Source organism: Rattus norvegicus, chromosome 8 (assembly GCF_036323735.1).
Source record: "Rattus norvegicus strain BN/NHsdMcwi chromosome 8, GRCr8, whole genome shotgun sequence".
In the NCBI taxonomy this organism is placed as follows: Eukaryota; Metazoa; Chordata; class Mammalia; order Rodentia; family Muridae; genus Rattus; species Rattus norvegicus.
In genome coordinates, this window is record NC_086026.1 from 96,238,344 (window position 1) to 96,254,884 (window position 16,541).

General features: G+C 41.3%; 1 protein-coding gene across 9 annotated transcripts in view; it reads right to left on the reverse strand.

Annotated features, from left to right (window-relative positions):
- Ube3d (ubiquitin protein ligase E3D) overlaps positions 1-16,541 on the reverse strand; it is a 167,514-nt gene that overhangs the window by 112,735 nt on the left and 38,238 nt on the right. For 5 of the 9 annotated variants that reach the window (XR_005487832.2, XR_005487831.2, XR_001839187.3 and 2 more), the window contains 4 exon segments: positions 15,176-15,245; positions 9,350-9,419; positions 7,186-7,294; positions 6,016-6,179 (listed from right to left, as the gene is read on the reverse strand). Coding sequence is in view for 5 of the 9 variants with exons in the window: in XM_006243479.5 (XP_006243541.1) it covers positions 6,016-6,179; positions 7,186-7,294; positions 9,350-9,419; positions 15,176-15,245 (413 nt within the window). In the remaining 4 variants the exon portion in view is untranslated. 9 annotated transcript variants of the gene reach the window in all.

A 16,541-nucleotide genomic window follows, 5' to 3' on the forward strand; every position in this document is an offset into this window, starting at 1 on the left:
TAGATGGCATACTTCTTCAAGTTGTAAAAACCAAGTCTGTCTCCAAACGTTGCCAAATATCCACTGTGGGCAAAATTAACCCCAGACTCGTGAATATGAAGCTGTGGGTGTTTGACAAAATGGTAGAATCGAATTATAGAAGCTATGTTCAAAGTTAAATAGTACACAGGACCTAAGCTCTGATATGCAAATGAAAGGACAGAAAGTATGAAATGCATTATTCTGCCATGTTAAAACACAGGCCAATAGCAACGAAACAAAACAAAATAAATTAACAATCAAAAAAAAAAAATTGGTGCTCACCCACCTATAAAAATGCTGGTAGGAGCAAAGAGGGAAGGCACGAAAAAAACCTTCTTCAAAATGATGAGCGATGTTGCTAGAAAGAACGAACATTCTAAAAATATTACATGACAGTTTTTTTTTCTTTTTATGAGTGCTCAAGGAAATAAAGCCATAGTTACATTTGCTGTTTTCCTCTTTTAGACTACCATCTGGCCATCCACACTTTCACTAGAAAAAAATCTCTAGCCAATGGGACTAAAATAGTTAATGCACCACCCCATGTGTCATGAATATGCCGTGGAGTCTACAGTTTGCTCAGTTATGCCCCACAAAGTAAGGCTCTACTGTCCTCAAAAGACAGAAAATAGATGACTCAGAGCCTTCAGGGAAACACGGTCAAAAAGGGGAAAGGCACAATAAAAATTATATCATACAAGAGATAAAGTAATCAATCAAAGTCATTTACTAGACATGAACTCTTGCCCCAAGCATCTGGAAGTAATTTTTTCTTTTCTAACCAAACAGAGCAAAACTCAACTGACAATAGTCAGTGATTTTCCTTTTTTTATGCTTCCCAAGTACTTGTTAAGAATGAGTGAAAAGGGGCTAGGGAGTGGCTTGGTAGGTAAAGTCCTGCTAGACCAGTGTGTATACCTCAGTTCCGGTCCCCAAATCCAGAAAACACTGGACATGATAGTGTGCATTTGTAATCTCAGTGCTTCTACTGTAAGCCGAGAAAACAGCTAAGAGACTACAAGAAGGTCAGTGGCCTGCTGGTCTGGCATATACAGTGGCAAAACACCCTGCCTCAAAAGAAGGGGTAGTGTGGTTGAGACTAGAAACCAAAGGCTATCCTCTTGACTTCTGCGCAGACACACTCTACAGACACACAGGCAAAGATTTAAAACAAAGAATGAGTACAGTAACAGGGCAAGTTCACTAAATTCTTGTAATGTTCCACAAGAAAGACAGTTTAAAAATGCCTCATATAATGAATATATAATTATCAATGTAACTGAGCCACTCTTTGGTATTCAAAACTTATCAAAAGAAAAATGATCTGGGTGTGGTAGTGCATGCTGTAATCTCAGCATTCAGGAGGTGTTAGGGGAAAGGCAAGTTCCACATCAGCCTTGGTTTTGAGAGACCCTGTCTAAGACAAACAAACAAACAAAAATAAATAAATAAACACAAAACAGCAACTAGCCTATCCTTCCTCCCTTCCTCTCTCTGTTCCACAAGAGAGGCAGGCTATGGTACAAACAATGTACAATCACCAGTAGAGGAATTGTAATTACCAAAGGGTTACCCCGTTTCACTGGATAAAGACTGCTTTGAACTCTTTCCCAAGCAAGGAGGTCAGGACAAAGGTAGGCCTGGCTACCACAGGGCTCAATCTTGGACAGGGATTTTAATCAAATGCGCTGTGGCATGTACACACACACACACACACACACACACACACACACACACACACACTAATAGGTATAAGATATTTTCAGTCACTAAGGAATTAAATAAAGCACAGATGTGGAAGAATCAGTAGAAAGTATAATTCACCAAGCCATTGATCTCTCACACCTATATTCCTAACTGAGAGGCAGAAGCAGGAGGATCATTTAGAGTCGATGGTCAAAACAAAGAGTTGAAAGTCAGTCTGAACTACACTATGAGTTCAGAGTCAACCTTGGTATCAGACTATGATCCTTTCTGAAAAAATAGAAACAAAAATAAAATACCAGGGGCTGGAGAGATGGCTCAGCCTCCACTTCCTAAGAGCACCTGCGCTCTTGCTGTGGACCTAGATTCTGTTCTTAGCACCCATAAGGCAGCTCATAACTATCTTTAAACACCAGTTCCAATGAATCTGACTGGCTCTTAGGGTACAGGGACACACATGGTACTCCTACATGCCAGTAGTAAGTAAGTAAAAAAAGCACGTAAGTAAAAAAAAAATTTTAAATATTATGAGAAAAAAGCAAACAAAAGAATACACCTTAAAGTAAAAAACGTGGAATACTGAACAAAAAGCAGATTGTGAAAATTGAGAGTATAATAATATTTAAAAACATTTCTAAATCATAACAAAAACATTTTAATTTCTATAGAAACACACACACACACACCACCCCTATATTAATGAACATAATTCATAAGAGTAAAAGGCAAGCTAAGGGGCAAGTTTTGGCTGCATAGGTGAAGAAATATGGTCATCATCACCAGAATTACATCAGTTTTCAACACAGCAAAGGGAACAGCGTGAATGTTAAGTCAAGACATTGGCAGTTAAAGGGCAGCTTAAATACGTATGTTAAAAATTGAAGGGTAACTATGAAAGACATCTTGAAGTTGGTACTCTTTACTCTCAATCAGAAGACAGTGGTGACACAGAGACAGCAACTAACAAAAAGATTGTGGGGCTACATCCAAGTACGTGACGAACCCAATACAGAAGATGCAATTAAATCCACCACTGAACAGGGAGAGCTTGGCCAAAGAGATGGCTCAGTGGGTAAAAGTGCTTGACTCTCAAGCTTGACGGCTTGAGTTTGGTCCTGGGAACTCATGGGAGAACAAAGGGATGCTGTGGCACGTGTCTGTAATCCCAGCATTCCTTTGGTGAGACAAGAGAATCATTCAGTAACTCCCTGGCCAGCAACAGCAACAGAAAGAAGAGAAAGCTTACTTCAAAACAAGGAGGAAAAAATGGTTCCCAAAAGGCTGCCCTCTGATCTCCACACCATGGTACCACTGCGCCCATACTCATGTACATACACATGCGCAGTAAAATAAAGACAGAGATGAATTCACTCACTGAAGCTTTGAAGCATACAGCTGTATGCCATTTACAAAGTGGATACAAAATAAAACTGCACAGGACAGGTAAAAATAAAGAAATGTAATTTTTAAAATGATAGGTTGATAGAGGAATGGATACAGAAAATGTGGTACATCTACACAATGGAATATTACTCAGCTATCAAAAACAATGACTTTATGAAATTCATAGGCAAATGGTTGGAACTGGAAAATATCATCCTGAGTGAGGTAACCCAATCACAGAAAAACACACATGGTATGCACTCATTGATAAGTGGCTATTAGCCCAAATGCTTGAATTACCCTAGATGCCTAGAACAAATGAAACTCAAGACGGATGATCAAAATGTGAATGCTTCACTCCTTCTTTAAAAGGGGAACAAGAATACCCTTGGCAGGGAATAGAGAGGCAAAGATTAAAACAGACACAGAAGGAACACCCATTCAGAGCCTGCCCCACATGTGTGGCCCATACATATACAGCCATCCAATTAGACAAGAAGCAAAGAAGTGCAGACTGACAGGAACCGGATGTAGATCGCTCCTGAGAGAACAGCCAGAATACAGCAAATACAGAGGCGAATGCCAGCAGCAAACCACTGAACTGAGAATAGGACCCCCGTTGAAGGAATCAGAGAAAGAACTGGAAGAGCTCGAAGGGGCTCGAGACCCCTTATGAACAACAATGCCAAGCAACCAGAGCTTCCAGGGACTAAGCCACTACATAAAGACTATACATGGACTGACCCTGGACTCTGACCTCATAGGTAGCAATGAATATTCTAGTAAGATCACCAGTGGAAGGGGAAGCCCTGGGTCCTGCTAAGACTGAACCCCCAGTGAATGTGATTGTTGGGGGGAGGGCGGTAATGGGGGGAGGGGAACACCCATAAAGAAGGGGAGGGGGAGGGATTAGGGGGATGTTTGCCCGGAAACCGGGAAAGGGAATAACAGTTGAAATGTAAATAAGAAATACTCAAGTTAATAAAATAAAATAAAATGATAGGTTGATAAGTTTTTAAAGTAAACATAGCAATGTGAACATGAGACCAACTAGAAACAAAATTAGCATCAAACAGAAAGAAAAACACAATTGTTTTCTTGATGAAGTATGCAACCAGGTAGACGGCCATGCCACAAACATGCATTTAAGTCAAATACCTTCAAATTATAAAATGCCAAAAGACATTAGAACCACACACACACACACACACACACACACACACACACACACACACACACGATTTCTAGAATTATCCTGCATGAGATTTAAAACAGCTTTCTCAAATCTATGTTTCAAATAAGTAAAAAAATACAAATAAAAGGGATTTTAATGAGTGACTACTATATAAATCTAAATGTATAATGGTACATTCACCCTCAATAGAGAGCATAACCAAAGAGCAGCTCAAAAGCCGACCCTTCGAAGTCTCAAGGCATCAGACACAGAAGCATGTCCTTGAACACGCCTGAATGCATAAGGACAAGCCACTGAACCTTTACTGTTTAGACCATGTCATGTGGGCGGAAGTCTAAATGTCAGTCCTGATCAGACTCGGGAAATGGGCAAGGCAGAAAAGTCTAGGTCAGAATATGTTTGCAGTGTCATTCCACAAAAGAATTTGATTATCCCTCAAAATCTGATGCACACATCCTGAGTCAGCATTCGTACCTCTTTAAACCCTTCTCATTAAAACAAAGTACACAGAACCAGGAAACGACCACGCCATAGTATAGAGTCCTACGTTAATTATAGCAGCAAAAGCAAGGATGCAAACACCCACCCTCGAACATGGTCCCACCCTTTCCCATTTGTCTTCTGCATACAACCTGATACACTATCATGGGAGCCCTTCCTAGGAAAGGGTTTTATTCATGTTAAAGACATGCGTGTGGAAAAGACATGAGCATACCATCCAAATCACGTCCACACAAAACGAAGACAAGCAGGGACAGAGTCCACAGCACTGCTGTCCCTCGTGGAGAGGGAGATAACTTTCATAGTTTAAACACATTCAACTTCCAGTCCGTTTGAATCTTATGTGATTGGTGCTGCTTGCATAATGAAAACATAGCACTAATTCTCAAAACTGTCTTATCTACTACCCAGAGGGGAGGAAAAAAAAAAAAAAAAAAAAAACTGGGATCTTTCTACTCCTAGCACTCACGTGATCAAGCTCATCAGAGAGCCGACAAGTATAAACTTCTGACTGTCCAGCTACCTGATGTCTCCTGCTTCGTGGACTGTTATTGTAGACGGAGCCTCCCGTTTGACTTTCTCCACACTGCCATTTACCACCACCTTAACTGAAGAAGCTCCTTGCTCTTCAGTACAGACCTACGACCTGCCCTTTCCTTGTTCACTCCCACTTGTCTCTCCTCTATCTGCCACATCCTAGAGTCCCGATCTGTAAAACTGGGGTCGGAATGGCAGCTACTGCACAAAGCTGCTTTATCCTTAAGCGAGCCCAGGCATGCGCGGAAGTTGCTTTATCCTTAAGCGATGCCCAGGCATGCGCGGAAGTCACGAAAACCGTCTAATGTTCGTGTTGTTTTCTTTCTTGTCTGCTTCCTCAGGTTACAGGGGCGTTGCGAGGCCTGGATTCTTCGCTCGCTGCTGTCTGCTGAGAGCCTGCGAAGAGCTTTAGGCAGAGCTCACAGTTGCTGAAGCCTGACTGAGACTGTAGCCATATGTACAGACAGCTGAGATTACAATAAAAAGGCTAATTATTTACAGGAAACGCAAGTTCTCTGCATATTGGTGGGAACCGTCCATGATAACTCGTTCTGCTTACAAAGCACAATATTTAGCAATGGGATGCCTATATCTAACTCATTGATTTCCTGGTGCCGATATGCTGACCGCAGCTGACACGCAACATGGAACAGAAAACCAAAAGTGCGACTTACTCTTTATTCCTGCTTTTGATACAGGGCTGGTAGAGGACTTTGATGGCGTTCCAGGCAGAGCCAGAGTCAGCTTCCAATGAGTCTTCCAACAGTGGGAACTTCCTGATACAACCGGAACTACTCAGAGGTTCCATCACCAAACTGTCTGAGTTCAACACCCAGAGCTAAAGGATGGGAAGGGAAGGCCACAGAGGAGCATGTTGATATTCCATCTATATTGTGTATTACCACCCCAAAAACCACAGGAAGTAACAGAAAAGCATAGTCAGGCAGATAGTGTATGAGTAAGGTACACTTTTAAAATTTATTTTTATTTTTGCTTTAGATAGCGTTTGGGAGAGCAACTATATAAGAATCCTTTTTAAACTGATTAGGGGAAAAGCATCTACATAAATGGCAATGCTACAACTACTCTGAAAAATTCAGAGCTCCCCAGACATCAGTGAGGGGTCAGTGTAAGCAAAGACAGGCAAAGAACAGAAAGAGAACACAGGCACGAGATGAACAATAAAAATGTCTATGTGACTAATGCGGAGGAAGGTAAACTGATGTGTTTCTGGGATACTTAACAGACACTCCATATGGGTTAACCAGTTGAAGAAAGGAGATGCAGAAAAAGGCTATGGTCCAGGCTGTTTGGGTTTCCAAATAACTGGGCCAAATGGACTTGTGCAGAGCCTCATTATAAACAGAGGCAGGATGACTCTGGCGCCTGCAGGACATGCACCAAAGCCAGTGTCTTCCTCTAAACCTGCTACCATTTCTCAAATACCAAGCTGTCAGTCTGAAACAGGAGGAACAGAACGATGTAATGCTGAAGGTAACAAACACGAAGAAACACGAGAATGACACAGAGACGTGACACCTCCAGAAGAGCCATTACTGAGAGCAAAAAGCATCACTTTTAGTATGAGCTTCTAAGAACAGAAATTGGGTTTTCTTTCTGACTGCACCCACAGAACCTAGATGCAGGGGCACCCGGTCATGTGGTACTAAATGAAGTGAGCTTGATTCATGGGTTTACTGATAGCTAAAAGTCCTAAGGTCATCTTCTAGTTTCCAGACTTGAAAGGTGAGAAAATAGAATGATGGAAACAAAACAAACAAACAAACAAAAAATCCAAGACTCTGGATTACAAGGCCATAAAATGGATGAAAATGCCTCCTTACCAAGATATACACCTTGCCGTCCTGGCCTTGAATGGTGAATCTGAAAGTGCTTCTAGCAGTGCAGAGTTCCACCAGGCACCGGGCAATAACGCTCTGAACAAACTGAGACCTGTTGCAACAGAAAGCATTCATTGCCATGTGACAATCCCGTGATTCTAACTAACAAGATATGGCAGAAGGACTCACAGACACCTTTAGGGCACTAGCGTTCCATGCCAGGCATTTCTGACCACCATCCATTCCTTTTAAATTTTCCCCAATGCTCAGTTGGAAATCTTAGAATGTATTTGTGTTTGTACCAGTCTCCTTAAAATTCATCCTGCTATCATTAATATATTTTCCATCCCATATATAACTATTCTCCTATGATAATTAATACTGACCAACAACTTGACAAGATATAGAATCACCTGGGAGACAAACTTCTGTTTATGAGGGATTATCTACATTAGAATAACTAACATGAATAAAAACCATCATTACTTTGGATGGCACCCAGTCCATGCTCTAGGGTCCTGGACTGAATAAGAAGGAGAAATAATCTGAGCCCCAGCATGTACCACCCGCTTCTTCCCGAACTGTGTAGGGCCACCAGCTGTCTCAAGGTCCGGCCACCGTCGCTTCTCTGCCATACAGCACTGTGCTCTTGAACTGTGAGCCAAGGTAACCTCTTCCTAAGTCACTTGTGTTAGTTATTTTTGTCTTAACAACAAGACTGGTCACTCATACACACCCTATCTGTTGAATTAAAACCCATGGACAACTCAACATTCATTCACGCCGTAGAACACATCAGACGGTAAATAACTAAGGTGAGGAATTTCTTCCCAAAGACGGTATTAATGACAAGCGTTTCCATTTAGACTGCCTTAAGTGGCAGTTCTAAGGTATAGAATCCAATCACATGTAAGAGGATAAAATTCAAGTTTATATTCAGGATGTCGAAACTTTTGAGTATTAATAGTCAAGCAAACATATACTAATTTGTTTTCTGTTGATGTGATAAGTACCATGACCAAAAAATAGTGAGGAAAAGGTTTATTTAGCTTCCACTTTATATTCCCTCGCTGACCAAGTGAGGGCTACTATTGCTGTGCTAAAACACCATGACCAAAGCCTCTAGGGGAAGCAAGGGTGTATCTAAAGAAACACTGTTTATCGTCAAGTAAATCAGGAGAGGAACTCACACAGGGCAGGAACCTGGAGGCAAGAGCTGATGCAGAGGCCATGAAGGAGTGCTGCTTACTGGTTTGCTCGGCCTGATTTGTTATAGAACCCAGGAGCGCCAGCTCAGGGATGGTACCACCCACACACGATAGCTAGGCCCTCTTCCATCACTAATTAAGATAATGTCCTACAGGCTTGTCTATCGCCTGGTCTTATGGCAGCATTTTCTCAATTATTTCTGATGACTATAGCTTGTGTCAAGCTGACACAGAACTAACCAGCACAGCTATCCAGGGACGCCACGGCAGGAACGCAAATCAGGCCGAGGCAGCGGAGAAAGGGTGCTCACCGGCTTGTTACCTACAGCCTGCTCAGCCTGCCTCTTTATGCCACTTATGACCAAACGCCAAGGGTTGGCATTGCCCACTGTGAGCTGGGCCCTCCCACACCAATCATCCGTCGAGAAGATGTCCCACAGACATTGCCCACGAGGCTAATCTGAAAGAGACAGGTCCCTCTCCTTCCCAGGTGACTCCGGTGGTGTCAAGTTGGCAAAAACTAAGCAGTACAATATACTGTAGGTAATTTCTGTTTATGAAAAAAACAGAGTAAAAGAAAGCACTGAGACTTTTAAAGGTACCCTTTTTTAAAAAGTAGGCATCCCATGAAACTGATCTCTATTCGCAAGTCAATATTAAAGGCAGAACCAAAAGCCTAAGGGTGGCAAATTAGATGATCCTGGATATGTGGAACATAGGATCAGAAAAAAAAAAAAAAAAAAAAAAAAAAAACAAAAAACTATTGCAATTACATTTATATAATTATTTGTCTATAGCATATAAGCAACGAGTAGGTCTGCAAGTTGTGTATGTGTATGGTTTGTTTCATCTGATATTTACCCTCGGAGACTTTAAAAAGAAAGAGGTTTGAAAAGCTACATGCTCAATCCATTGTGCCTGTCCTCAAATTATACAATAACTCGATATGCTGTTTGTACCTTGGTATGTTAGGGAAACTTCCCTCAGATGGCTGGACGATTACCTCTGTCATGTAAAATTTGGTTGTTTCTGTAAATAAAACAAGAAAAAATTAAAAATCTTCCCAATACACTGTTATCATAGACATACACACTGACCCTAAATTATGACCTTCCAAACTATTTTGTAGTTTTGTTTTGTTTTTTTTTTTAAAGGCACTTCATCTTTGTACAAGAAGTTTGGAAACTTCTGGTCACCAGGACTCTGTTCAGAATCTATACCAATAAGACTTTACACATGAGAAGTCAGGATCTCACAGTCTTGGCCCAAAATTAAGACCTTTGTTTATTCAATGGACTAGCTACAAATCAGAGAGTCATGGAGGGTTATTTAGTTATCTAGGGTACCCCAAAGCACAGAGCTGTAACAGTGACATCATTATCTACCTGGAACCTCACTGACTGGGTACATGCATAGTCCTCACCAAATCTGACTTCCTGTTTATTTTGTTGACCATAAAAATAATTAAACAGCAGGCTAAACATTTGATAAACACTACTATAAACATGACCATCTTGAATTGTTTAAAAATTCATTTAAAAGTTTAATCTCATGAGTAACAAAGGAAATGTAGAAAAAAATAATTTTTTAGCATTGAACAAAATATTTGTAGTTGGTTAAGTGTATCAAGGTGTACGCTTCTTAGAAATGGACAGGTTTACACACATAATGCTACCAGAACTGAAATGGATTGCTGAGATGTCTCTGAGCAAAATTCTTAAAATTACATGCATCGTTTAACATTATAACCATACTGATCACTTTATCTTAAAGAAAACTTATACAATGCTTGCCAACCTGCAAAGATGATAACAGCAGTGTAAACATGGCAAAAACAAATTAAAATCTCAAAGCTGAAGAAGGCTGTTATTTAGGCAACAGCATTTCACACATAATTGAAATTTTAAGCAGGTCAAATTAAAACCGGAAGTAATTAAAGTGGTGTTTTCTTAAAGATAATTTGTCCATTTATAATAATACCAGAAAGTAGGGGGTTTCTTTTTTACATTCAATTGCTTGATATAAGACACAGAAAAAGGTAAAAATACAATCGATAAAAATATGCAATGATTATCAAATATTACTACGTATCTAGAAACAGGAGCATATGTTTTCTGTCACTTTTGTCAATTCCACCTTACTATTTCGAGGTCTTACTGTCACACACAGAACTGAGTCATTTGAAGTCACACAGTGACTCTAGGTCTCAGCTGTTGGCAATCATTAAGAGCCCCTAAGCCGGTTGGTTTCAGGAATCTGGTACTCTGGCCGTCACCCACAGCCAACCACCTCTTCTATTAATCTCCCTTGAGCTCTCTGGGGTCACTTTCTTCTATCTGGGTCCAGGTGGAAGTTCTCTTAATGGGAAACAGCCAGTGGCACATCACCTGCTCTGCCTGCTTCTTTGTTGAGGGGACTTTCGGTTGCTCTAAGTCCTGGGGTTAACAGGCATTCCTTTGTGCCCACCGACAATCCCATTCCCTCTGTTCAAATCTCCATTACCACTGCTTCTTTGAAGGTGATCTGTCATTTTCTTTTCCACCTTGGTTGCTTTTAAGATTTTTTTTTCCCTTTGCTTTTCACTCTGCGGCATCCCTTTGATGCACATAGACACAGATTTCCTTTTATTTATCTTACTTGGGCCTTGCCGGATAGGAATTCATTGTGCCTCTTGGATCTGTAGATTGCCCTTCATCATTTCCTAGAACTCTCAGCGACTCTTTGCTCACACTCAGCCCAAGCAGCATCCTTTCCACAGAGAAGTGAAATTAAACACACGGTGGATCACCTCGTTCCACATTTCTACCCATACCCCACACATTCCACCTTTCTGCTTCAGTGGGCAGGGTTAAAGATTCTTCTCATCTTTCCTCTGCTTATAATTCTTGATTTAACTTGGATCCAGCCCTCGACCGACAACCCCCTGAACTGCTGGTGTCAATAACAAAGCAGTACAGCGTTAGGGATTCTGTCACAAAGCTTTCCCAGACACTTACTGGTACACTCACTTCGTGTCCAGCCACCTTCAGATCTGCCTTTTACACGGTTAAATATACGAAGCATGTTTTACGGTTTATATACAACATTAAAATTCCAATAAGAGGCTTATTTCCCTCTTTGTGATGTTCCTTTGCGATGGTTCCTGTTAACGCTGTGATGAATAAGAAATGTCCCCACAGGCTCATGTGGAAGGCCAGAGGCCTGGCTGGTAGCAGTATTCTGAGAAGTTATGGAGAGTTTAGGAAGGCCCTAGGTGGCGGACGTAGCTCTGCAGGGTGGTCCTGGGAGGTTGTGTCTGTATCTTAGCCCCAAGTCCCAATAATGGCTATGAGTTAAGCAGCCTCTACCACACAAAGCTGTTCTGATAATGTTCAGTCTTTCTCCAGGTCCACACTCAGCGGAGGCAAGGACTAAGGTGTCTGAAACCAGGAGGCAGAATAAATTCTGTTTCTTTAAATTCTTCTCAGGTGTTTTGGTCACAGCTGTGGAAAAACCATGACGGGAGTACGAGTGGGTGATGTTAGTTAGCATACATGCCTAGTTAGCTCTAGTTGTACAACAAACATTGCTCTTGAGATTTACTTGAAATAATCTGTTTTAGGACGAAAGCTTTGCTTCCAAAGGTGAGCGGCGTCTGACCCTGACCAAATCTCGGGACATTCCTAGCCCCCAGTAGACAACACCAAGTTAAATAACTGAAGTTTCCATGGTGGCTATGACTGATCATCCTACCTCTACTTCTCATACCGTGCTGAGAGGGGCAGCCCTTAGAAGCTCAGCGTTTTGTGGAGACAGTGGCTTCCATTCCTGTCTGTCCTTCCCAAAGAAATCAAAGCAAATGTTAGGGAGTACTGGCGCCTTGCTAGGGAGGTGTGCCTGGTTCTGTAGTAATTCTGCTTTGGTGGCAATTCCCTCACATACGCTTCATATCTCATACCCTTTCCTCCTTCCTGTGTCCTGTCCTAGACACCACCCTAGTATCCCACGCTTCAGCCTGAAGAACTCAGGCTACTGGGGTTTCCTGTAGAACAGGTCTATTTCTGACACTTTCTTTTTATATAGCTATCTAGGAACATTTCTACTTTTTCTGTAATTCTGAAGGATAATTTTTGCTGGATTGAGTATTGTTGGGTGATGAGTTTTCCGGACAGCGCTCTGTGTGTCTTCCTTTGATGTCACTTGGAGGTCACCAGTTTTCTGAGACGCTCTCCTTAGTTGTGTTATGAAGTACACTTCTGTGTTTGGTTTGTCCTCTGCACTTTGATCCTGTCTGATTTGCTGCCTTTCGGCAGCTTAACACCATCTGGGGTTCAAATTCTTCTCATAAAAATTACCGTCTTCCACCATATTTCTCTCAGATTTTCAAAGTTGTTTTATGACATCTTTCTTTCCACCCGTTCTGAGACTTCATTGACATGTGTGTTGAAACCTTGATACTGTCCCATAAGTCTGAGTTTCAGTCACTTCTCCTCTGTTTCCTTTGGATTGGCTATTTTTATCAACCTAAAACTTTGATACTTTCTTTTAATCTTCTCTTCTTCTCAAATGTGTACTCTGGATCATCTAGCATTTTTTTCTTTTCAGAAACTATAGTTTTCAATTATAAATTTATCTATTAGTTCTTTCTGTGAAATTTGACATTCAAAATTATTGGAAGATTTTTTTAAATTCTCTATTATTCATTATAATTATGTCAACAGATTAGCTCCCAAATCCATACACATACTCAGCATCTGTAAGTCCTTGTTTTCTTGAGTATAAATCACTCTTTTCTGCTATGAAGCTCTAATAGTTTTCCATGTGATACACTGGATCAACGATGACTTTATTTAATTTTGCTCTTTGTTTATCCCTACTGTGGTCAGTTAACTGACTTGAACTTACGCTGTGAAACGGTGTATCAACAGTGTCCTTACTAACTCTGCTCAGTTCCTTAAAACTCAGTTTTGAATTTATGTGTGTGTGCCCTTGTATATGTGAAGGCCAAAGGACAGCACACAGGTTTTCATTCTCCCAGCTACCATTTGTACTCAGGGGATTGAACCCAGGCTGTCAGGCTTGGGCTGCCCACTGAGCCACCTTGCCAGCTCTATTTAGTTTTTCAATGTTCATTCCTGAAGAATATCCACTGTGCCTGCTTATGTTAACTCCCCACAACGGTCTGGGAGAAGGTTCTGCTCGGATATTGAAAGCCAGGAATGCGTTTTACGAAATTTGCCTTGTGTGGCACGCCAAGTCTCTAAGGGAAGAAAACCAACAGTGGTCCCACCTTCCTATGATGCCTCTGAACCAGAACCAGCATGGCATGATAACCCTGATGGTGCAGTACCTCGGCGGTCACCAAAAGCTCTCTAGTTGTACCTAAGGCCCACTCAACAAGAAGAAAGCCATTTCTGGTACTGGAAACTATGCCAAGTTCCCAGGGCTACTGAACCCATGGGCATTGGAGGAGAAGTCACAACCACTATGATCCCTAAATATTTGTCCTTACATGCACAGAAGAATGCAGTTCTCACACACCGTCCAGGAAAGATCTCTTTACAAACCTTAATTTTTTAAAAAATGTTACATAAAGGTCCATTTTCATGCTCAGGCAAGGAGGTGGAGAGGAATAATATGTCCTGGAGTATCTTACAGCGCATGCTTCTTTCTTCATTTACTCAGACAAAGGAACTGCTAGTAAGATTACAATGATCAAAAGAAATACACAAAAACCACTATCCCTTAAATACACAGCTTAAGTTAAATCTTCTAATTAATTATATTAAAAAGTGATGATTCGCCCCTGATAAAAATGTGGCTCTTTAGATATTTTAAACTGTATCTTTAGTTTTAATTACCAAAGTCTTCATGGTTCTATTGTAAAGCAGTGTAACAGAGAGTGTATGGCAAGTGTAATACCACTGAGAAAAAGGCGAGGCACAAAGCCGTGGGCCAGTAAGGGCGCTTCCAGGCAAATCCAGCAACCTGACTTTGATGCCTAGAAACTGTGTACAGGTAGAAAAGTGAGTGACTCAGATCCACACTGCTGTCCTCTGACCTCCACAACCCCTGTGCATATGCATATACAGATAATAATCTTAAGTAAAACAAAACAAAGAAACAAAAATTAGAGGAAGGCTAGAGAGATGGCCCAGTGGTTAAGAGGTCCCAGGTTCAATTCCCAGCACCTACATCAGGGCTCACAACCATCTGTAATTCCAACTCCAGGGAATCAGATGCCTTCCTTTGACTTCTGAAGGCGTTAGGCACTCATCTGGTGCCCGTGCATGTAGGCAGGCAAAACACTCACGCACACACAATAAAATTTAAAAGTCGTCATGAAAAATAAAAATAAAGAATACGGAACAAAGTGTAAAACCCAGAATGCGTTTCCTGAAAATTCCACAAGCCCCTCCCACTTCCCACACCAAAGCAGGGTCCTGAGACAGACGGCAGTCGAGAGCAGCACCTTTTCCACCTTTGCCCAGTAACTCTTTAGACTGGGGAACTGTGCTAAGAAAAAGGCTCCAGCCTTCCTTACGTTGGCACTCAGTAGACACTACAAAGAGTGCATGGAACACTAAAGACAGCCCACAGCTTCCCAATGCTAACTAGCACGTGTAAAGGTCAGAATGCACAAACACATTGGCACGCTGGGTGAAGCATTAGGTGGTTTCTGATTTTGAACCATCCATTCTATCAAATAAATTAATTATGTGCCTTTCCTACGTACTGACTATAAAATCTGTTTGACTTTTAAGTGGGAGGGTGGTCATTTCAGCCTTGTGTTGTGAAATTCCTACCTGATGATACGGTCTCTCCCAACATTACCTTGCAACGCTTACAAATGACTTTGGTATTTGCTTTTGGTTCCTGTAGAACAGAAAAATGTCATTTAAATGTCATTCAACTTTTCTTCAAAGGAATATATAATTTTAGCATAGTCCCCCAGGTATACATTGAACTTTACATTCTACTCTGCCCTCGAGTAAATATAGGAATACATTTAGCTGGTGTGCATAATTCACAGGCACAGAGATCATTTCTCTCCTGTCCAAAGACAGAATAAGACACAGATTGACTTTTACAATCCTAGTCACTTCTTGGCAATCCTAACATTGCCCAATCATCAGAACAAGTACTTTATACTTCTAAAGAGTGGGCAGACGGGCGGGTGACAAAGCAGTGGTCGATGGCTTACCCTAACTCAAGAGTGTACAGGATACATAAGGATTGGAGTTTTATCTCATACGCCAACTCTGCGGCCAGTATAATTTATGTAAAAGCAACCTACAAATCATAGCCACCCATAATTCAGAAGCTAAAAATACCTCAGCTGTTCATGTAATTCTATTTATTCCATTTAAGATATGCACTGTAACTGTAGAGATGGGTAGTGAGACCAATTCCTCAAACATTCTCAAACTTCAAAACTCCAAAGTCAGCAGGATATTGCTTAAACGTCTGCATTCATCTCATCATTAAAGAATGTACTTTTGGGCTGGGGATTTAGCTCAGTGGTAGAGCGCTTACCTAGGAAGCGCAAGGCCCTGGGTTCGGTCCCCAGCTCCGGAAAAAAAAAGAACCAAAAAAAAAAAAAAAAAAAAAAAAAAAGAATGTACTTTTGGAGCCCCACAGTGGTTCCTCATTAAAGCTACATAGTGCTCTTCATGCATCGACATATCAGAATGTGGTAGATGTCATAAAGAAGTGAGCTAAGGGAGCTGACGTGGTGTAATATACCTAGAATCCCAACATTTATGAAGCCCGGGCTTCATAGCAAGTTCTAGATTACCTCGGGTAACACAACGAGTGAGACCTTGACTAAAAATAAAATAAAAACTTAATTTAAAAATAGGCGGAGAGGCTAGAGAGAAGGCTCAGTGGCTAAGAGCACTGGTTGCTTTTCCAGAGGACCTCGGTTTGATTCCTAGCACCCACGTGGCAGTGTTCAACCATATGTAACTCCAATCTCAGGGAATTCCAACGTCAGGGAATCAAAGTCTACTTCTGACCTCCCTAGGTACAAATTCAGTGGCCTTCTACCTCAGTGAAGTTTCTAGAAGTATAGTCATGTGGACAATACAGAAATATTCCTTCAAAGGTAAAGGATAAGTTATTATGTCTGGACCCTCCCACTACGAAGAAAGAAGCATGATGCTTAGAGGC